General features: G+C 43.0%; 1 protein-coding gene across 8 annotated transcripts in view; it reads right to left on the bottom strand.

Annotated features, from left to right (window-relative positions):
- The window catches only part of TBXAS1 (thromboxane A synthase 1), a 396,138-nt gene that overhangs the window by 242,225 nt on the left and 131,458 nt on the right, over window positions 1–22,455 (bottom strand). For all 8 annotated transcript variants that reach the window (XM_029599777.1, XM_029599780.1, XM_029599776.1 and 5 more), the window contains exon 4: window positions 5,096–5,148. In XM_029599777.1, coding sequence (XP_029455637.1) covers window positions 5,096–5,148 — 53 coding nt within the window. The remainder of the gene's footprint in view (window positions 1–5,095; window positions 5,149–22,455) is intronic.

Here is a 22,455-nt window from a genome sequence, read left to right as displayed (position 1 = left end):
GTTTTCTTGAAAAGTCAGTCTGGCCCAAGACCTGTCTGGAAAGCACCAGATAAAAATTGCTTTTCTTTTCTGGTAAATCAATCTGTAGTTAAAAAAACAAAATGCTAGTGGGGGTTAACTCCAAAACACTTCAGAAATATTAGGATAACATATTTGACTTCTCAGATTGTTCTTTCCTCTTCAATAACCAGCACATGATTATTATGGATTTCCAAGCATAAGAATACACCAAGCCGTTTTTAATTTCCAAACATGAAAATGTAAGTGAATGCAGATTCGTAGGGTACATAAGCATCAATGTGTACCCACGTGTATACTGAGGGGCAACTTTCAACCTGCCAGCATGTCTGGGGAGTAGTTCTTTTTTAACCCACGGCCTTTGCACCAATTTTCAAAGGAAAAGTCTATGCATGCATTTATTTTGAAAACGGCCCTATGGGAAAGCACCTGCACCTCCTTTTTCTGTGGACACTTTTTCCAGCCAAAATTCTGCATGCAGTTTTCTCCCCCAACCCAATCCCCACCCCAGGCTGCCTCCACTATTATGTGGGTAAAAGTATGCAGACTGTGGATCTATGTGCCTATTTCTCCCCTCTAACCATACAGAGTGGGTAATTTTCAGACAGGTGATTCAAACAGGTAGAACCTTTCGCTTGCGGAAATCCCTTTGAAAAATGCCTGGGAACCTGGAAAAAAGATGCTACTGTCCTGAGTATGGTATCCTTTTGATGCAAGCAAATTCACATTAGCAAAGAAACACAGGTACAGTGTTTCCTTACGTAGCTGGTTAAAGATTACCAATCACAAAATAGCTGCTGACAAGACCAGATGGTCACATATAAAAGAGGAATGGGATAATTACAGTGAAGGTGATGCAATACGTGTCTTGCTACTACAAATGCCTGAGCAGAGAACACACGTCCAAAACTGCGGGTGTCTACTGTAACTGTATACAAGAGCACGATATTCTATAGACCATCCTTTTTCAAACCCGAGGCGCACTTACGCTAACCGATATGGTATCTGGCCCGCCATCCTGCACGGGGCAGGCATTACAGATATGGAGGGGACTCGTATGCTCAAAAGAAGAGCTGGGGAAGCAATGAAAGCCCTGCCAGTCTCCCTTCCAATTTTTTAAACAAAGGGAGAGAAGAGGCAGAGACGCAAATGTTCTCCCTATGCTGAAGTGCAGGAGAAAGGAGAAGCCGGTATGATGCGGGCAGCATGTGGCTGGCTGCCAGAGCTCCTCCACTGCTGTTGCTCCCAACACTCAGAGGGGCCGAATACAGTGTGCTCAGCCGAGCACCTATTTGGCACGCGCCCAACGTGGAGTGAATGAGATAGCGCTCATCACATGCAAATTCACTCATTCACTCCATGCAAAAAAATAAATGTGCGTCTCAAGACGCACATTTATCGCTCAGCTATTAACGCCTGCCTGGAGCAGGCGTTAATAGCTGAGCGCATGAAAAAAAGTACAGAAAAGCAGAAAACACTGCTTTTCTGTACTTCTTTAAAAGCTAAAAAAAAACAAAAAGAAAATAAAATCTCAGCCGGCCGCATTGAAGACCGACGCAGATATGCTCGCTAGCTAATGTGACCCCCTAATTTGTTTATAGCATGGCGCCCCCCCCCCCCCCCTTGCGGATGACATGCGCCCGCTTTCCGCGTTTATTATAGCATTGGCCCCAGAATGAGTCACATCCAGCGCTCAGTGCGTGCTCTCCTTGATTCATTCAAGCTGGGGATAAGAGAGGCTGGAAGAAGTCAAAGGAGAAAGCTCAGGAGGGGGAAAGACAAGAAAGTGCTGAATACAACCTGTGGGCCAGATTTTTGAACCTACGCATTTTATAAAATCCAGGGTCGGCGCGCGCAAGGGAGAGCACACTTGTGCACCTTGCGCGCGCCGAACCCTAGGGGAGCCCCGATGGCTTTCCCTCCAAGGCTGCTCCAAAATCGGAACGACCTCAGATGGAACTTCCCTTTCGCCCCCCCCCCCCACCTTCCCCTATCTAACCCGCCCCCCAGCCCTACCTAAATCCCCCCCTACCTTTATTATTTAAGTTGTGCCTGCCTCCGGGCAGGTGTAGGTTGCTTGCGCCAGCCAAGTGCCGGCGTGCGATCCCCCGGCCTAGCAGGCCTTTGGAGGCCTCTGGCCACGCCACCGCCCGCCCCTCCCCTTTTTTTGAGCCCCGGGACGTGCGTATGTCCCGGGGCTTGCGCGCGTCGCCGAGCCTATGCAAAATAGGCTTGGCGTGCACAGGAGGGTTTTAATATATATGTACATTATTTTATTATTTATCAACTCTTGTCACATTATAAACCTGTTACTGCGGCACTAAACAAATATAATCTTCTTAGCTGTTTCTGTTAAACTGTTAAAGCTCTGTTGCTGACTCCATGTTGCCTGTAAACTGATATGATGTCCAACAATGAATGTCTGTATAGAAAAACATTAAATAAATAAATAGAAATAAAAGGATTATGGGCCAGATTTTAAATGCCCTGCGTGCGTAAATCCGGCCGGATTTACGCACGCAGGGCCCTCGCACGCCGGCGGCCTACTTTACACAGGCCGCCGGCGCGCACACAGACCCGGGACGCACGTAAGTCCTGGAGCTGAGTAAAAGGGGCAAGGAGGGGGCGTGTCCGGGGTCAGGGGGCGGTTCGGGGTGGGACCGGGGGTGTGGTGCCAGCCCGGGGGTGTGGTCAAGGCCTCCAGACCAGCCCCTGGGTTGGGTGATGGCGCGCCAGCAGCCTGCTGGCGTGCACAGATTTACGCCTGCTGAAAGCAGGCGTAAATCTGCCAACAAGAGGTAGGGGGGGTAGGTTAGGTAGGGGAAGGGAGGGGAAGGTGTGGGGGGTGGAAAGAAAGTTCCCTCCGAGGCCACTCCGATTTCGGAGCGGCCTCGGAGGGAACAGGCAGCGCGCCCAGGCTCGGCGTGCACAGGTTGCACAAATGTGCACCCCCTTGAGCGTGCCCGGGCTCGGCGCGCACAGGTTGCACAAATGTGCACCCCTTGAGCGCGCCGACCCTGTATTTTATAACATACGCGTGGCTACGTGCGTATCTTATAAAATCCAGCGTACTTTTGTTCGCGCCTGGTGCGCGAACAAAAGTACGCGCTCGTGCAAATTTATAAAATCTGCCTCTATACGCGTAACCCTTTTAAAATCTGCCCCTGTGTACGCAGAACAAAATGGGGCCTAGCTATCCATGCCTTATATACTGCCCTTTAATTACCACACACCAGGGCTCATGCTGTAGCTAGAAAGTGATGGTGATTACTAGGGTTCTTCGTTTTCAATTTAAACTGATTTTCACCCATAAAATCCTGGAATTTTCCCCAAACGTGACAACTGGTTCAAACTGATTTTCGCCCTAATGTTAGGATAATTTAAAAGCAGCTACAGAGCTGCAGATGCAGTGTTTCAAGGCCTCTAGCAACTGCTGGAAGCCAGTGCAGGCCCTAGCACCTGCAGCGTTTCAAGTCCCATCTCTGCCTGACAGACAAAGTGCCTGCTGCTTGGTGTCACCAATATAACCTTTGAAGGTCACACCCACCAGAAGCACTTCCTGGCAGGCTACCTGTCCCCATACAAAAGCAGAAGTACAGTCCTGCAGAGCGCAGGATCCTCAGTAAGCATGCTGGTGAAGGAAAGAGGAGAAGCCTGGAGCTGCCACTAGTTAAGATGAATTCTGTTGCAATGTGAGAGGGAGAGAGAGGGAGATTCTCAGGTGTGTGGGGAAGAGAAAGGGACATGCTAAGCAGGAGATGAGCATAGAGATAGGGATGCTGCTGAGTGAGGGAATATTGATTTTTTTTTTTTTTTTACTGGCTTCTGTGCACCAGAATAAACTCTGATATTAACTCCTGTGTTTAATTCTTGTCATAATAAACCCCAATAAATGATTACACACATCCTCGGAAAGCAACTCCTACATGTTTAAGAGCCACCGCCGGTGACTCTTGTTGGTGTGAACATAGCCCAGTTGCTGGTCCGGATCTGAGGATCAAGCAGTGGTGATTTTTCCATGGCACCCTGATCAGGTCTGAAGGCACACTGGGTGGGAACACTGCCATAGACTTCTACCAGGCCCACGGGGAAGGGGGTGGTCAGTCTTTGGAAACGGCGAGCTCTGACTTTTCAGCGTCGGTTCCGTTGCATTTTGCTGCCTGCAGTCCTGTTTTTCAAGGCTGGTATTATAATTAGGATATGCTACTGGACATGCCTGTTCTTTGGCCAGTTCAGATGACCCACCATGCCTTCCCCCCCAAGAGTTCCCATTATAGGTAAGAATGTAGCATTTGTTTAATCGATGAAAGCCTCTTGGTAGAACACATTTGGTGCCGTGGGAAGGCTTGATCCTCTCTCTGCTCAACCCCGAGGAGTTGCAGAGAAGAGCCCAGGCGAAGAGGGAGATGGGCCAAGGACCTCCAGGAAGGCCTGCCTCAGCCACAAGATGAATCCCTCTGCTCGGCCAAAACTGGGCATCTGTCTGCAATGCCAAAGAGAGGCTCAGGATGAACCTTTACAACACATTGAGCTTTGGAAAGAATCTGAATACTAAAAAAAAAAAACCCGTGCACCAGCTCTTCTCCCCCCTAGAGAAGGCGGGGGAGGGGGCAAACAGACTTTTATTATTCAGATTATCTTTTCAAACCAGACCATAATGTAACTTGTGTAACCGCACACCGCCCTTCATAGCCAAAAGGATTAGCATAAATTCTCCCTCGTTGAAGTGGGCTTCTTGAGTGGGCACAGGATGCTCTCGATGCACTGCAGGGAAATGGGGGAGAAACAAGTGGGAAGAACCACCCTGGGGCCCCGGGCTTAAGAGCAAGCACAAGGCTACACTGGGACAAGAAAAGCATCTCAAACGCACAGAAAACACAAAGAAAAATCATGCAATAACAAAGATAGGGATGAAACTAGGAATGGGCAGAAACTCTGTGGCCGTAAATCATACCCATAGCCCAGGTCATTACCGGAAAGAAGGATTCATAGGAACTCAACAGCAGAAGTCAGGAGAGGGGGTATTATTACAATTCCAGAAAATTCAAGGAAGTAATGACAGCCATTGTGCTCTCACCCACAAATAGGTCCATAAGTCTTCATCAGCATGCTGTGGGCCTCCCAAAAACCCTAGGAAAAACAGAAGATACGTTAGAAGGGTTGCCAGGAACATTGTGGAAAATGTGCAAAACAACTGTAATTGCGTGCGATGTTATGTAGCCACTTCTTCCTGAGCGTCTCCAGCATGCCGCTGTTTTACGGCTGGATCAGCTGCCCCTTGCCTCTGTCCTCTCAGCCAGTGGGGTTTTGGTCTTCCCGACTGGATGGAGGGGACTTGCGTGGACTGGATCTTGCCCCATGCAGCGTGCCGAGTTTACGCCCTTTGAATGTACACAAACAGCAGCAAGCCACCTACGATTTGGACTTTAGTCAACGTGCCTGCCACTTCTGCTTTAACACACAGACAGGCCGCCCGCATTTATTAACAGCAGGCTTATTAACCCAACTGGTTAAGGAGAGGACAGCGTTATATCTTCATTTCCAATGGCTAATTAGCTGGATACAGAGTATGTCTATGAAAATTAGAACTCTGTGTTCTCATCTGACTTTTTAAAAAAATAATTAGCTGGCTAAATGCTAAACAAATTGGGAACAAATACTTACACTTTATGTCTGAATTATGAGTGTTTTAATAGAGTTCATTTGTACATTAAGATAAAAGTAAAAGATAAATTGCCCAGTGTGGTGCTTGTTAAAGCAGGGAAAGCAATTCAATAAAGACAGAATGAGGAGAAAAGGGAGGTGGAAGGGAGAGCAACAGAGAGAACCAAAGAGAAAGCAAGGAGGGCTGAGAAGTGAAGAACGCGAGAGAGGGTGCAGTGGAAGGAGGAAAATTAGAAAGAGCAAGGACAGCAGGAATTCAGAAATAGATGTGAAGAGCTAGAGAACAGCTGGAGCACAGAGACAAAGCAGAATAAGATATGCAGTGATGAGAAAAATATAAGCACAAAGATTTTACAGAGCTGGGCAATGATTCTGTACCGAGCCCTTTAAGAGTTTCTACTGGGATTAGAAATTTACAGAGATTTTATCCTGCTGTAGCTTTGCTAGCTCTTACCATCCAGACATTTTTGTTTTTGTTTGTTTAATAACAAGAAGGATTAGCGTTCCTTTTCCCCACATGTATTGTTCCGCAGTCAAGTTTTTATGGGCTAATTTTCCAACCGGGGATCTCGGAAATCTGCTCCTGAATCCTGGCTTCACACGGGGAACTCTACCGCTCAGCTAAAATAGCAGCGCCCATGGCTGAGCTTGTAGGGGAACCCAAGTTTGCATCTTATTGAAATCTGTATTCATAGTGTTCCTCCTGTATTGTGTCATTTGTATTATATAATTTGTACTATAGTGTACTATTTTTGTTTACTGTCTATAGTTTTATTACAGTGTAATGTTTATTTTTTGTTTTGAGGTTTATGTCATTTTATACCTTTTTTTTTTTAAATTGTGCCAAGGCTAATTGTTTTTTTGGAAAGGTAGAGAAGAAATCTAGTAAGTAAATAAAATAAAAACATAAAATAGCAAGGAAATTTGATATCCATTTCTTGCAAGATGTATGAGAGATTTTAATAAGGTGCTGGCATTTGGGGTTCTATCAATGTTTGCAGAATGCATTTACTGGGGATTGCCGAGGGGTAGTAAAATTGTGGGGAAAGACTTACATGGCATTATGAAACCAAAGGGGGGAATTTTCAAAATGATTTGCATGTGTACATGCACTTTATGTATGTGAGCTTTTGAAAATTTCTACAGTATATGCCATTGAATTGTCAATAGGTTTTACCCTGTGTAAAGTGCATTTACACGGGTATTTAAGTATTTATCTTTCACCTACATCAAAATAATGCTAGGTAAAGAACAACAAAGTAAATCAACTAAAACAATACATCAAATAAAATCTATAAAATTAAATCAGGAAAATCAATACAACAAAGCAGTATAATTAAAAGCATTCCTTATTACACATTGCTGCAAACGCATCTTGAAATAACAAGGTCTTAAGATGCCTCCGAAAAAATCTTAATGTCATCAGTCTCTCTCATATAGCTTGGCAGAGTATTCCAACAATCTGGGCCATAAACAGAGAATGTATAATGCCTCGTGCTAACAGGACGGGCAGATTTCACAAGGGGGTACAGTAAGCAGGCTTTTTCTGACTGGATCGCAAAGTTCTACCTGGAGTATAGGTAGACATAACATTTTAGGTATTAAGGTCCATTAAGCTTCAGCACCTTAACCAGAACTACAAGAGCTTTGAATCTGACTCGCTCCCTTAGGTAACCAGCGTAATTCTTCTAACACCGGTGAAATATGCTCATCGCGGTGTCTGCGTGAAATCAGGTGGGTGGTGAAATTCAGTAATATCTGTAAAGCTCTTAATGAAGAATTTGGTAAACCAAAATAAAGTGAATTCAAAATGGCTTTTGAAAATTGCTACAGTAGTATGTTACATTTACATGTGCAACTCCTTTGAAAATTTACCTTTAAGTAATTGGGTCATAGGGTAGTTTGGACAAACGGTTAAAAAAAAAAAAATCTCTAAACTCAGTGCTAGGAATACAATAAATGATGTTAATGGATGGGGTGGCATGGCTGTCCGAAGGCATGGAGAACAAGGAGAGGAATGGACTGGAGTTTGGAGGGGCAAGGTGAGGAGGAAAGAAGAAAATATTCAGATTACACTTTCACTTCTGTTGTTACAGTCTTTTAATGATTGGCTCATCTGATAGTTTAAAAGTATAAATGCCTTAGTTTTGTATTGAAGAAGAAAAATCATACATGCTAACAGCTATACAGATTCATTTTGTGTCTTGAACACACTAAACTAAGTACAAATTTTACAAAAATAAGAAGTGTATATATTTAAAAATTTCCCAACATTTCTATTTTTTTTTTCAGAAAAATACAGAAATGTATTTTTTTCTTATTATCACTTCAAAATATCTAGAATTTTTCCATCTCTACCTGTTACTAGTAATCTGCAACCTATCATTAAAAACAAACAGCCACAATATCTGAAGAGTGGTTACCAATCAAAGCCAGGATTTCGTTCAAAGTACTCATGATGATACATAAAGACATTCATAACATTGCCCCTCTCAAACTGAGCCATCAATTCCGAGCTCACACCTCTGAAAGACCAATCAGAAGAGCTTACAAAGGCTCTCTGCATGCCCCCCCTACTAAATCTTCTCTAAAAAAAGAGCGTTATCTACATCTGGGCCAACTCTTTGGAACACTCTCCCTCCTGACACTTCCGTCAAGAACATTGTCTCCTAACCTTCAAGAAAGACTTAAAAACTTGGCTGTTCAATCAAACTTTCCCTGAAAACCCAAGTTCTCTTTGATGTAGGTCCTAGAACATGACTCCAAGACCTATGCTAACAGTTATTGGACTTACTGAACTATCTTTTCACAGTCCCTCGAGGATCCATCCCTAGTTTTAAATAAAGTATTTTATTTATTTTATTTTATTTATTATTTTATTTTATTATTTTATTTTATCCATCCACAATTTTATTTTATTTTTTGTTTTTGTTCTCAGTTTGTTATGGTTTGTCATGGTTCCCTGTTTCCAAATGTTTTTCTGAATGTTCCAATTGCTAAGTTCATTGTTTAATGTATCGCCTCCCAGCGAAAGTTCTGTTCCATTGTAAACCGGTGTGATCTATATTCTTTATAGGAATATCGGTATATAAAAATTCAAAATAAATAAAATAAATAAATAAATAAATAAATAAAGAGTGGAAGGTGACCAGGGTAATGCTGATTTTTAAAAAGGGCTCTAGGGGTGATCTGGAAACCTAAAGGATTCTCTAGTAGAAGGACTAAAACCAATTCTTTGAGAGGGGAGCAGAAGTTGTGGGTTTAGGTTCCACCATGTGGGAACAGATGGTGTGCTCTGATAGTTTATAAATCCCTGCCACCATTTCAGGGAATGGATTCTTATTTTGATTTTCCTTGTTTGACCCTTGGGTCAACATATTCTTTGCTGTTGCCAGTTTGGTTATTTTTTTCTGTGAAAAGGACTCTGGGGTTTCTTGGACAGAGACCTGGGTAAAAGAATGGAAGATAAAATGCCTTACTCATTTTTGTCCATAATTTTGTAAACATTTTTGTTAACTGAAGAGAATGTTATTTGATCTCAATTTTAAATAAGGTTTTCCCTTTTATGCTTAAGACCCCTAGGGCAAAGGGACTCAGATTCTTTATCATCTGGAGGAAGTGGTGTCTTTCATCTAAAAAGAATCTGTGGCAATCCAAAAGAGCTGTATGTGATGGGGGGTGAAAGACTGATATGCATGGACTAAGAACGGGTTCTTGGGGTGATAGTGTCTGGTGATCTGAAGGTAGCAAAGCAAGGTGACAAGGCGATAGCTAAAACCAGAAGAACGATGGGCTGCACAGAGAGAGGAATAACCAGTATGAAAAAGGAGGTGATAATACCCTTGTACAGGTCCTTGGTGAGGCCTCACCTGGAGTACTGTGTTCGGTTCTGGAGACCGTATCTCAAAAAGGATAGCGACAGGATGGAGGAAGTCCAGAGAAGGGCGACCAAAATGGTGTGGTTTCTGTATCGGAAGAGCTATGAGGAGAGGCTGAAGGATCTAAATATGAATACACTGGAAGAGAGGAGGTGCAGGGGAGATGTGACACAGACCTTCAGATAACTAAGAGGTTTTAATGATGCACAAACTTAGAATGTTTTCCATTGGAAATAAATCAGTAGAACTAGGGATCATGAAATGAAACTCCAGGGGGGATGACTCAGACCTAACGTCAGGAAATATTTCTTCACGGAGAGGGTGGTGGAGGCTGGAATGCCCTTCCAAAGGAGGTGGTGAAGACTAAAATAGTTAAAGAATTCAAAGGGGCGTGGGATAACACTGTGGATCCCTAAAGGCTAGAGGATGGGAATGAGAAAAGCGTGCGGGGGGGGGGGGGGGGGGTAACTTGCTGGTGTGGCTGTTACTACCCTTAGCAGAAGGCATGGAGATTACTACCCTTAACCTTAATGCTTTGATGCTTTTAATGCATCTGCAACATTGCTCCCTGCTTAGACAGCAAGGGGGGGGGAAAAGAAGAATTGGATTCAGATGACAACCAAGAGGGCCCCCAACTTCTACAGGCTGGGGTACTGATATGCAGACATAAGGGAAAAAGCACAGGACTGCTTCTACTGCCAAGTCCATAAGCAAAGCATGTCAAGCAGCACTGTCTGAATTTTCAAGAAAGCTCATCACCCCCGTAAAATATATGTTGCTAGCAGTACATTTTTATGGTTATCTTAAGGCTTGAGGATAACTGCATAGAGCAGCAGTTACTACCCTTAAGAGAAACATGGGAGTAACCTGCACAGAGTGGCAGTTACTACTTAAGAAGCTTGCTGGGCAGACTGGATGGACCATTTGGTCCTTTTCTGTTGTGTCATCTAGGAGGAATGGGTTCACATCCATTACCCAAGGAGAGAGAGTTTTAGGAGTATCATTCAAGAACTTGTCACTACAGGCCCAGGTGAGAAGCATTTGGGAGGAGAGGAGTAATACAGTACTAACACGGTACCACTAGGATAAAGAAAGGAGGATAGAGAAGATTACAGGAGAGGTTTGAGTTTCAGTGAAGTAACTGGGACTAAATTTCTATCCATGTCACAATGGGAAAATGACAAGTAACGTTACAGACTGGCAAGGAGAAGGTCACAAATTTATTTACTCACAATGATTTCCCCCATGTTCTGAAATACCTATTACTTGTTCTGCATCTCCGATTGATCATTTAGGATTATATTATTATTATTTTCAATAGATTATGATTATCTTTAAGTTAATTTGATTAGTGCTTAACTATGTCATTAATTTGTTCTTAATTGATTTATTATGTACACATGAGTTTATTCTCTTTTCGAATGTAAAGCTTGTTGCTGATTTACTGTTGATTGTGAACCGAGGTGATGTTATTAACGTGCCGCGGTATATAAAAAAAAACTTTGAAATAAATAAATAAATAAATTTATTGAGAACTCAAGACTGTAAATCAATTGTAGCATCAGAGCTGTAAAGAAATCTTAAATATTTTCGTTAGGTTCTACCAAATTATCAGTAAAATTAAGATGGAAAACAGGCCAGCTTCCAGCATGGATTATTTCTGCTGTTTATTTTGCATGATCATCAGTGCTTTTTATAATGGGTGACTTGGGTGTGAAGTAACGCAGAGGGCCTAGAAGCTAATCTCCCCCCCCCCCCCGCTCAGGGAAATCTGGACAGTCATTTGATTCCGTTTTGAGAACTGAGCAGGAAAGATCTGAACTTTGAGATGTGGCCCCTGGGCCTCCATCTTGGATGACTCAGCCCAGGGGTTACATATAGACCTGTGCCCCTACCTTCCTGTAATTGTGCGGCCCCAGGAGAAACTGCATCAATTAGCTTGTTGCCATATATTTACAACCTGCCAAAGACATTTCTGAAAGCTTTCATACCTCTTAAGTCTTTTACAGAAAGCTGCAGGGTGCCTGCTTTCAGTTCTGCTCCTGCTCCAGCCCTTCCCCTCACAAATAGCTTGCAGGATACTCTCTCCCTTCTCTTGTTCCCCTTCTATCCCCCTTCCACCTGTCCTGAAGAGAACAAAAGCATGGAGAGTGAAGTTGGAGTGGACAGAGAAAGCACTCAGTGTTTGATCCCTCAAAGATCTCTTATCAAATCAAAGATGATTTTGATATACTTCCTGGATCTAGTAATGTCTCTTTAGAAGAATTTCATAAGAAGATAAGAATTGCCATACTGGGTCAGACCAAGGGTCCATCAACCCCATTATCCTGTTTCCAAGTCACAAGTACCTGGCAAGTACCCAAACATTAAATAAATCTCAAGCTACTATTGCTTATTAATTAATAGCAGTTTATGGATTTTTCCTAGATGGAAGTGGTACAGAGAAGGGCAACCAGGAAGGTGGAGGGTCTTCATCGGATGACATACGAGGAGAGATTGAAGAATCTAAATATGTACTCCCTGGAGGAAAGGAGGAGCAGGGGTGATATGATTCAGACTTTCAGATACTTGAAAAACTTTAATGATCCAAACACAACGACAAACCTTTTCAGTCAGAAAAAAATCAGCAGAACCAGAGGTCACGAGCTGAGGCTACAGGGAGGAAGACTAAGAACCAATGTCAGGAAGTATTTCTTCACAGAAAGGGTGGTGGATGCCTGGAATGCCCTTCCGGAGGAAGTGGTGAAGTCTAAAACTGTGAAGGACTTCAAAGGGGCGTGGGATAAACACTGTGGATCCATCAAGTCTAGAGGACGTGAATAAAGAGGAGGCAGCAAAACACTGCACAGAGCAGCAGTAGCCACAGAGGCATTCACAGAGCAGGATGCCAGTAGTTGATGTTCCACCTTCACGGAGCGGAAGGATGGAGGGCTGCCATCTCCAAAAAAAAAAAAAAAAAACCCCAAAAAACAGGGGTGGGTAAGAGTATGGGGCAGGGGTGTGGCCTGCTTGTTGCAGCGGTTGCTACCCCTAATTGAGCTGGATGTCACTTGGATGCAGATCCGGCGCTGCTCTCTACATTGGTGGTGGGGTGGAGGAGAATTAGGGCTGGAGGGTACTGGAAGCCAATAGTAACAGGTGGGAGAGAGAAAAAGAAAAAAAAAAAAAAAGGATAAGTGCGTAGCTTGCTGGGCAGACTGGATGGGCCGTTTGGTCTTCTTCTGCCGTCATTTCTATGTTTCCTCTAGGAACTTATCCAAACTTTTTATAAACCCAGTTACACGAATTGCCGTAACCACATCCTCTGCAATGAATTCCAGAGCTTAACTATGCAATGAGTGAAAAAGAATTTACTTCGATTTGTTTTAAATGAGCTACTTGCTAAATTCATGGAGTGCCCCCTGGTCCTTCTATTATCTGTGAGAGTAAATAACCGATTTACATTAACTTGTTCAAGTCCTTTCATAATTTTGTAGACATCTGTCATATCCTCCCTCAGTCATCTCTTCTCCAAACTTAACAGCCCTAACTTCCTTAGCCTTACCTCATAAGGCAGCTGTTCCATGCCATTTATTTTGGTTGCCCTTTTCTGCACTTTCTCCAGTGCAACTATATCTTTTTTGAGATGCGGTGACCAGAACTGCACACAGTATTCAAGATACGGTCTCACCATGGAGCGATACAGAGGCATGATGAGATCCATCGTTTTATTTGCCATTCCCTTATTAATAATTCCTAACATTCTGTTTGCTTTTTTGATCACCACAGCACACTGAACAAATGATTTCAATATATTATCCACTATAATGCCTAGATCTTTTTCCTGGGTGGTAACTTCTAATGTGGAACCAAATATCGGGTAACCACATGATAAGCAAGGCTTATTTTTCCCTATATGCATCACCTTGCACTTGTCCACATTAAATTTCAACTACCATTTAGACACTCAGGGCCAGATTTTAAGAGGTACACGCGGGCGTACATTTGTGCTCGCAATCAGAGCGGCCTCGGAGGGAACTTTCCTTCCACCCCCCACCTTCCCCTCCCTTCCCCTACCTAACCCGCCCCCCAGCCCTATCTAAACACCTCCCCCTTACTTTTATCTCATAAGTTGCGCCTGCCTCTGGGCAGGCGTCTGTTATGCGTGCTGGCCAACGGGCCACTGTGCCTGGAGGCTCCGGCCCTGCCCCCGCCCCTTTTTTCAAGCCCCGGGACATATGCGCGTCCCAGGGCTTGCGCTCGTCCTATGCAAAATAGACTTGGCGCACGCACGAGCAGGTTTTCATGGTTACGTGCGTAATATACGTGCGTAACCCTTTAAAATTCTGCCCCACAATATTCAAGACTCACAGCGTCCTCCTACAATTTATCATAATCCACTAGAGATTTAACTACTCTGCATAATTTTGTGATTCGCAAATTTGATCACCTTATTCATCGTACCCCTTTCCAGATCATTTACAAATATATTAAAAAGCACTGGTCCAAGTACAGATCCCTGAGGCACTCCACTGTTTACCTTTTTCCACTGTGAAAACTGACGATTTAATCCTACTCTCTGTTTCTTGTCTTTTAAACAACTTGCAATCCACAAAAGGACATCGCTTCCTATGCCATGACTTTTTAATTTTCTTAGAAGCCTCTCATGCGGGACTTTGTCGAATGCCTTCTGGAAATCCAAATATACCACATCTACCAGTTAACCTTTGTCCACCCCTTCAAAAAAATGTAGGAGATTTGTGAGGCAAGACATCCCTTGGGTAAATCCATGCTGGCTGTGTCCCATTAAACCATGTCTATCTAAATGTTTTGTGATCTTATTCTTTAAAACAGTTTCCACGATTTTTCCTGGCACTGAAGTCATGCTCACCTTTATCCAAAGGTTCTTATACTTACATATGTAGTCAATTGTACACCGTTTACAAGACCTGGATGTGTTTTTGGCAGTCTAACTGCTGGTGTCTCACAACTTTCAGAGAGGGCATTAATTTCAATTCATAGAAGCCTTTACTGAAACTACTGCTAACAAGTGTCAAACTTGTGCTAATCTGAACCCCTTTTTGTATCTGATACCATGTATCCAATAATATATGTGCATTAGAGATGTGCTTTGGGTAAAAATTTCATGTTGGGCTTTGTTTCAGGGCCCCCCCCGCAGGAAGTTTGTTTTTCCCATGGTTCGGGGTTTTTTTTTTTTTTTTCGGGGGCCCCGATTTTCGGGTTAGTGCGCACTAACTGAAAAAATGAATTTTTCCCGAAATTTCAGAAAAAAATCAATCGTTTTTCGGTTCTCCCAAAAAATTCCGAATTAGGCAATTTCATTGACATTGCCTAATTCGGGAAAACCGATTGCACATCCCTAATGTGCATATATCTGCTAATGTTGAGGGTACTGTAGTATACAGAAGCTCTTACTTGACAAAACAAGGACTCTCAAGAAAATATAAAACGGATAGTTTCACTATTTAAATTCAAAATAAAAGTAAAATTTCACAGTTGAAAGTATATATGTTGATTATTGTATTTGGTACAATTTTTATTTTTAAATAGTTTAAATATTTTTTTTTTAACAATGTGAATGTTTTTCAGTATAGAAAATGAATTTTTACATAGTCAGAGCTGTGAAATCCTTATGCAAAATTCTCAAATTTGTCACATAATTGCCACAGAATCTTGAAAAATCTGCCACAAGAAACTGTGGGCTCTGCTACAGTCTAGTGAGCCGGATGATCAGTGCTGGGCAAAGAGAAGCTATCATTAAAAATAAAATTATTGACCAAATAGATAGTCATGGCTTAATGGGAAAGAGTCAGCATAGATTTAGCAAAGGGAAGTCTTGCCTTACTAATCTATTAGAAATTATTTTAAAGGGTTAAGCCAGTTAAGATAGTATATTCTGTATTTTCAGAAGATCTTTCACAAATTCCCCCATGAGAGACAACTCAGAAAATGAAAAAGTCCTGGACTAGGAAGCAGTGTCCTATTATGGATTGGTAACTGGTCAAAAGACAGGAAGAGTAGGACTAAATGATGGTCAGGTTTCTAATGGAAAAAGGTAATAGTAGAGTGCCACAGGGATCATACTGGGATAGGTGCTGTTTAACATTCATAAATGTTATGGAAAAGGAAGCAATGCATGAGTTGACCATATCTGCAGATAACACAAAATTATTCAAAGTGACTAAAACATGAAGAGATTTTGAGGAACCACAGATGGACATCTAAAATATCCACATTAAATTTCATCTGGCAAGTGTAAAGCGATGCACGTAGCGAAAAATAATCCTAATTACAGGTACACAGGTATTAGGAGTTACCACCCAGGAAGTGGACCTTGGAGTCCTTGTGGAGAATCCTCAGCTTAGTGAGTGGTGGTGGTCAAAAAAAAGCAAAACAGCTTGTTGGAATTATTCAGAAAAAAATGAAAATAAAAACAAAGAATATCATAATGCCTCTGAATTAATCCATGGTACGACCTCACGTTAAGTACCATGTGCATTTCAGGTTGCCTCATCTCAAAAAAAGACAGTGGAATTAGAAAAGGTGCAGAGGATGACAAAAAAAATGATAAAAGGGATGGAAGGGCTCTTCAGCTTGGAGAAGAGGTGTCATGAAAGAGGTTTATAAAATTATGAGTGGCTGAACAGGTAAACAGGAGAAGATTATTATCCTTACGAGTAGTACTAAGCCTAGGGGACATGCCATGAAACTAACAGGTAGCAGACTTAAAACAAATCACTCAATGCAAAATCAAACTCTGAATTTTGTTGCTAAAGGATGCGGTCAAGCCTTCTAGCATAGCAATTTTTTTTAAAGGGATTTGGACAAGTTCCGGGAGGAAAAGTCCATAAACCATAATTTACCAGGTAGACTTGAGAAAGCCATTGCTTATCCCTGGGAGCGATCAGTAAGGATTGGATCTCTTCTTTGGCATGGCCCATCTTATGGTACTGATTTTGCCACACAGAGAGGAGGACATTCTCATATGTGTTTATTTCTACAAGAATATAAAGACATTTTGGACAGAGATATGGGTAAGAAATAAGGATATACTGAACATCCAATGTAAGCTTTCATTTCAAATTATTTGGAAATTGACTGCAAATATGGAAGGTATTTGTGCCTGTAATAAGAAATTGATAAGACATTTTACTATCGGTAGCCTTATAATGCTTTCCATAAGTAACATAAGAAGTCTGTCCAGCAAGCTTCACACTTTTTTGCTCATACTTATCTGTTTCTCTTAGCTCTTAGTAACCTTAGGTTCTATTTTCCTTTCACCCCCAACATTAACGTAGAGAGCAGTGATGGAGCTGCATCCAAGTGAAATATCAAGCTTGATTTGTAACCTACAAGTGCACATTAAAGTTAAATTCTTTCCGTCTACTATGCTCCCTACAGACAAACTTAATGTACACACATATTTTATTGAAGTGAATTGTTACCGCACTATGATGGCACATGATTAATTGTAATCTATACCACTTACTTTATTCATTATTGTGCCTTGCTGTAAAACGTTGTGATGGTTATCTAACTTAACGATGGTATAGAAGAGCTTTTAAATAAATAAATAAACAAACAAACAGTTCTTTTCTAAAGTAGGGACTGCCAAGGTCTCTCACATAAGTATTTTCTTACCCCAGTCTATGTGGGAAGGGTTTTCAATAGTCTAACTATAGAGTCTAGGGGGAGTTGCTCAAAAATTGTTGGTTAGAGGTACTGGAAATGTTGCGTTGGAGGTGGATTCTTGGGCTGAGGTGGGGTTGACGCAACCCGTAGGCAGGTGGAGTGGGCTGAAGAGAGAGGCCACTGGAGCTTAAGAACATAAGAACATGCCATACTGGGTCAGACCAAGGGTCCATCAAGCCCAGCATCCTGTTTCCAACAGAGGCCAACCCAGGCCATAAGAACTTGGCAAGTACCCAAAAACTAAGTCTATTCCATTTTACTGTTGCTAGTAATAGCAGTGGCTATTTTCTAAGTCAACTTAATTAATAGCAGGTAATGGACTTCTCCTCCATAGAAACATATAGAAACATAGAAATGATGGCAGAAGACCAATGGGCCTATCCAGTCTGCCCAGCAAGCTTCACACTTTTTTGCTCATACTTATCTGTTTCTCTTAGCTCTTAGTAACCTTAGGTTCTATTTCCCTTTCACCCCCACCATTAACGTAGAGAGCAGTGATGGAGCTGCATCCAAGTGAAATATCAAGCTTGATTAGTTGGGTAAGCGGCAGCATAGCTCTCTGCCGCTGAAGCAGAGTGTAAGATATGCTGGATATGCGTGAAGTATTAGTTTTTCTTCTCCCCTGCCGTTGAAGCAGAGAGCTATGCTGGATATGCATTGAAAGTGAATTATGCCTTGAAGGTCACATTAACTATCAACAAATACTGAATAAGCCTAATAATTGGTAATTGAATAAGCCTAATAATTGGTAATACCTATAGCCCATGAACCCACCCCTGTTTTTTTGTTTTGGTTTTTTTTTTAATTTGGAGATGGCAGCCCTCCATCCTTCCACTCCGTGAAGGTGGAACACCAACCACTGGCCACTGGCATCCCGCTCCGTGAATGCCTCTGTGACTACTGCCGCTCCGTGCAGTGTTTTGCTGCCTCCTCTTTATACGCGTCCTCTAGACCTGATGGATCCACAGTGTTTATCCCACGCCCCTTTGAAGTCCTTCACAGTTTTGGACTTCACCACTTCCTCCGGAAGGGTATTCCAGGCATCCACCACTCTCTCCATGAAGAAATACTTCCTGACATTGGTTCTTGCAGCTTCAGCTCGTGACCTCCGGTTCTGCTGATGTTTTTCTGACGGAAAAGGTTTGTCGTTGTCTTTGGATGGTTAAAGTTTTTCAAGTATCTGAAAGTCTGAATCATATCACCCCTGCTCCTCCTTTCCTCCAGGGTGTACATATTTAGATTCTTCAATCTCTCCTCGTATGACATCCGATGAAGACCCTCCACATCCGATGAAGACCCTCCTCCAAGAACTTATCCAATCCTTTTTTAAACACAGCTATACTAACTGCACTAACCACATTCTCTGGCAACAAATTCCAGAGTTTAATTGTGCATTGAGTGAAAAAGAACTTTCTCTGATTAGTTTTAAATGTGCCACATGCTAACTTCATCAAGTGCCCCCTAGTCTATTACCTGAAAGAGTAAATAACCGATTCACATCTACCCGTTCTAGACCTCTCATGATTTTAAACACCTCTATCATATCCCCCCTCAGCCGTCTCTTCTCCAAGCTGAAAAGTCCTATCCTCTTTAGTCTTTCCTCATAGGGGAGCTGTTCCATTCCCCTTATCGTTTTGGTCGCCCTTCTCTGCACCTTCTCCATTGCAATTATATCTTTTTTGAGATGCGGCAACCAGAATTGTACACAGTATTCAAGGTGTGGTCTCACCATGGAGCGATACAGAGGCATTATGACATTTTCCGTTTTATTCACCATTCCCTTTCTAATAATTCCCAACATTCTGTTTGCTTTTTTGACTGCCGCAGCACACTGAACCGACGATTTCAATATGTTATCCACTATGACGCCTAGATCTCTTTCTTGGGTGTAGCACCTATACCAGCCCATGTTCCCCTCGGAATGAGCCTTTGGGTGCCGGGGCCGGCAGGACTTAGGCGGGCCTCGAGAGTCGGTATGAGTAGTAAATGGTTCAGCCCAGAGACAGCAGCCAGCAGATGGCATGATACTATCTTGGACAGGATATAGCAATGGAACTCAAGCACCAAGGAAACAGGAGAAACTGAGGGTGCCCGAGCAGAGGAAGGCCGAAGCCTTAATAGTCCCCGTCCAGAGGATAGAGACAGATAAGTCATTGTCAAGCTGGAATTAAGATTGGCAGCACTAAGATGGTGTAGCAAACAATGTGGAACTCTGGACTTGAGAAAGTCTGAAATGTAAGGTCAGGGCACGGAGAAGGCAGGCGTGGTCAGGCAAAGCAGAGATTGGGCTTGGAGATCGATCAGCACACGAAGACAAGATGAACACAGGAACCAAAGACACAGGAACATGATAAGGAGACAGGAGAAGCAATGAGCACTTGGAAATCAGGGACAGGCAAACCAAGGAGACCTGTTGCAAAGGCAAAGCTTCTGTGGAAAACTGAAGTATTTATATGGTGCAGGACATGACGTCATCATCGGGTCTGCGGCCTGGTTCCCACCGAGGGCCCTTTAAAGGTTATCAAGGTGGCGCGCGCGCACGCCTAGAGGGAGGCACGGCGCTACTGGAGGCATCTCTCTGCGGCCCACACAAAGAGACTCGATGGATGGAGGCATCCCGGCTGGAGGCCCTGGGACGCAATGCAAGGCCGGAGGTGCTGGTGAACGCCCGAGGTCGGGGCTGGCCATCGCCAGCAACGAAGAACTGGGTCCTGCAGGCTGCGCAGCAAGGTACAAGGGCTGCACCGCGGCATTGCCATGGGTGGCGAGCATAACAGGAAAGAAGCAGCAAGTTGCTGGCCTGTTCTGAAGACATCTGGAAGGGGAAGTGAGTTAGCCTTTCTGCTCCAGGTGGCAAAGAAGGGTCTACTTGTCAAGTACCCCAGGAAAAGCTTTTGATTTCCGAGAAATGTGCAAACTGTGGAGAGTATTCATCACAGCATGAAGATAAAAGAGCCATTCTGCAGGAGTTGCAGAGTTTGCAGATACTAAGGAATAGTCTGTAAAAGCAGCCGAGGATCCCACATTGGGATCCTCTGGCAAGTCTTTGGAGGCAAGAGAGGCAAAGAGATTCCAGCAACACTGCATCCATAACTGATTTTGTAAAGCTGAACAATTGTGTGAGTGGACAGACTACATAAAAACATGATGGCAGAAAAAGACCGGCTGGCCTATTTTGTGTATTTTTTGTTTGTTTGTTTGTTTTTTTTTGGGGGGGGGAGGGGGTAATAATTGTAGAATAAAAGATTTTTGTCAAGTTGTCAGTACATTTTTATCTGATCTGAACAAGCCAATGTCTGAAGAGTATTATTTGCTGGACTGCAACCTGATCCCTAAGGGCCTACAAGCTCTTGCTTTTCTTTCATTGAAGAATTCCAGGACTATATTGAACAGCGCTGTACTGTGCCTTTTCTTAAGGAAAAGTCTTAAAAAAAAAAAAAAAAAAAGGGGGGGGGGATACACTAATGCCCCTAGCCTCCTGTGATTGTGTGGCCAAGGAAGACACCGCATAATTAGCTTGTTGCCACATAATTGACAACCTGTCTCAGAATCAATATACCTGAAGCTTTCCCACCTCTTAATTCAGTCTTTAGAAGAAAAACTACAAGGTGCTTGCCTTCAGTCCCATCTCTCTCTGCTCCTGCTCTAGCCTCTTCCCTTGTATACAGGAGGTGGGTGAGGCTGAGACTGAGGCTGTGGCAGATGAAAGAAGAGGCACACCGCACACACTACTCCTTAATCTAATGCCTTCTTCTCATCCTCACCTCCTTCTCCTGTCCTGAAGGGGAACAGGCGGGGAGAAATGGAGTGGACAGAGAAAGAAGTCAGAATGTTTGATCCGTCAAATATCTCTTAAATCAAACCAAAGATTTATTTTGATATAATTCCTGAATGGAGTGATGCCCCTTCAGAAGAATTACAAAGTTTACCCAAAGGTTCTTGCACCTGCATGTATGGTCAATCATACAACAGTTACAAAGACCTGGCTGTATTTTAGGATGTTTGCAACTGTTCTAGTGTCTCACAGCTGGCAGAGGGGGCATTAATCTCAATTCATAAAAGCCTTGGATTGGCACTACTGCTAATGTTTCAAATGTGTGTTAATTCAACCCCTTTTTGTGTCTGTTATCATCTGCCCAATATATGCACACACATTGGGGTAGATTTTAGAAAAGTACGCCCGCGCGTACTTTTGTTCGCGCACCAGGCGCAAACATTTGTGCACCTGCCCGCGCTGCCCGTTCCCTCCGGCCTCCCCCCACCTTCCCCTCCCTTCCCCACCCCCCCCCCCAGCCCTATCTACATCCCCCCTACCTTTATCGCGAAAGTTATGCACGTGCCGGTTGGCCGCCGCCGTGCGATTCCCCGGCCCAGGAGTGATTTCGGAGGCCTCGGCCACGCCCCCGAAACGCCCCCAGGCCGGAACCACACCCCCCGGAACGCCCCGAAACGTCGCACCGCCCCCCCCGACACACCCCCTAGCAAAGCCCTGGGAATTGTGCGCGCCGCCGAGCCTATGCAAAATAGGCTTGGCGCGCGCAGGGGGTTTTAAAGGGTTACACGCATAACCTATGCGCGTAACCCTTTTAAAATCTACCCTATTATGTGTAATTAACAGCACAACTTGCTGAGGGTATTTTCAGTACACATATGCTCATATACTCTGAAAGACAACAAGGACTCTCTCAAGAAAATATAAAAAAGGATAGATGCAATCTCTCAATTAAAAAAAAAAAAGGGATATTTCAGTGTTAAAACTTCTAATATATGTCTTAACTAAATAAATTGTGGATTTTGTGCTATAGTTTAAATACTGTTTAAAAACAAAACAAATGGTTTAAAAAAATGTGACTTTTTTGTATAGTCAGGAGGTGTGAATCTTTATGCAAAATTACACAAATTTGTCACACAAATCTGCCACAGGAAAGCAGGGACTCTGGGTTACACTAGAAAATACATAGTTGGTGGAATACAATATGTTTGACACATAAATAAGAAACTGTTGCAGTTAAAAAAATATATATATATATAGCCGACTTACAAATTTTCAGGAGATCATTAATGCAGATTATTATGTTATGATGGACTGGAGGCTGACATTTTTAATGCGTTTATATGATGTATAGCAGGATGTTTATATTGTTATGTGATGCCCATGTATATATTGATTGCTGTAAGTCAGTTTGAACTTTTATAATAAAGC

This window comes from Rhinatrema bivittatum, chromosome 4 (genome assembly GCF_901001135.1).
Source record: "Rhinatrema bivittatum chromosome 4, aRhiBiv1.1, whole genome shotgun sequence".
NCBI classification, from domain to species: Eukaryota; Metazoa; Chordata; class Amphibia; order Gymnophiona; family Rhinatrematidae; genus Rhinatrema; species Rhinatrema bivittatum.
The sequence above is the reverse complement of the archived record's forward strand: the minus strand, read 5'-3'. Positions and strand labels throughout refer to the sequence as shown.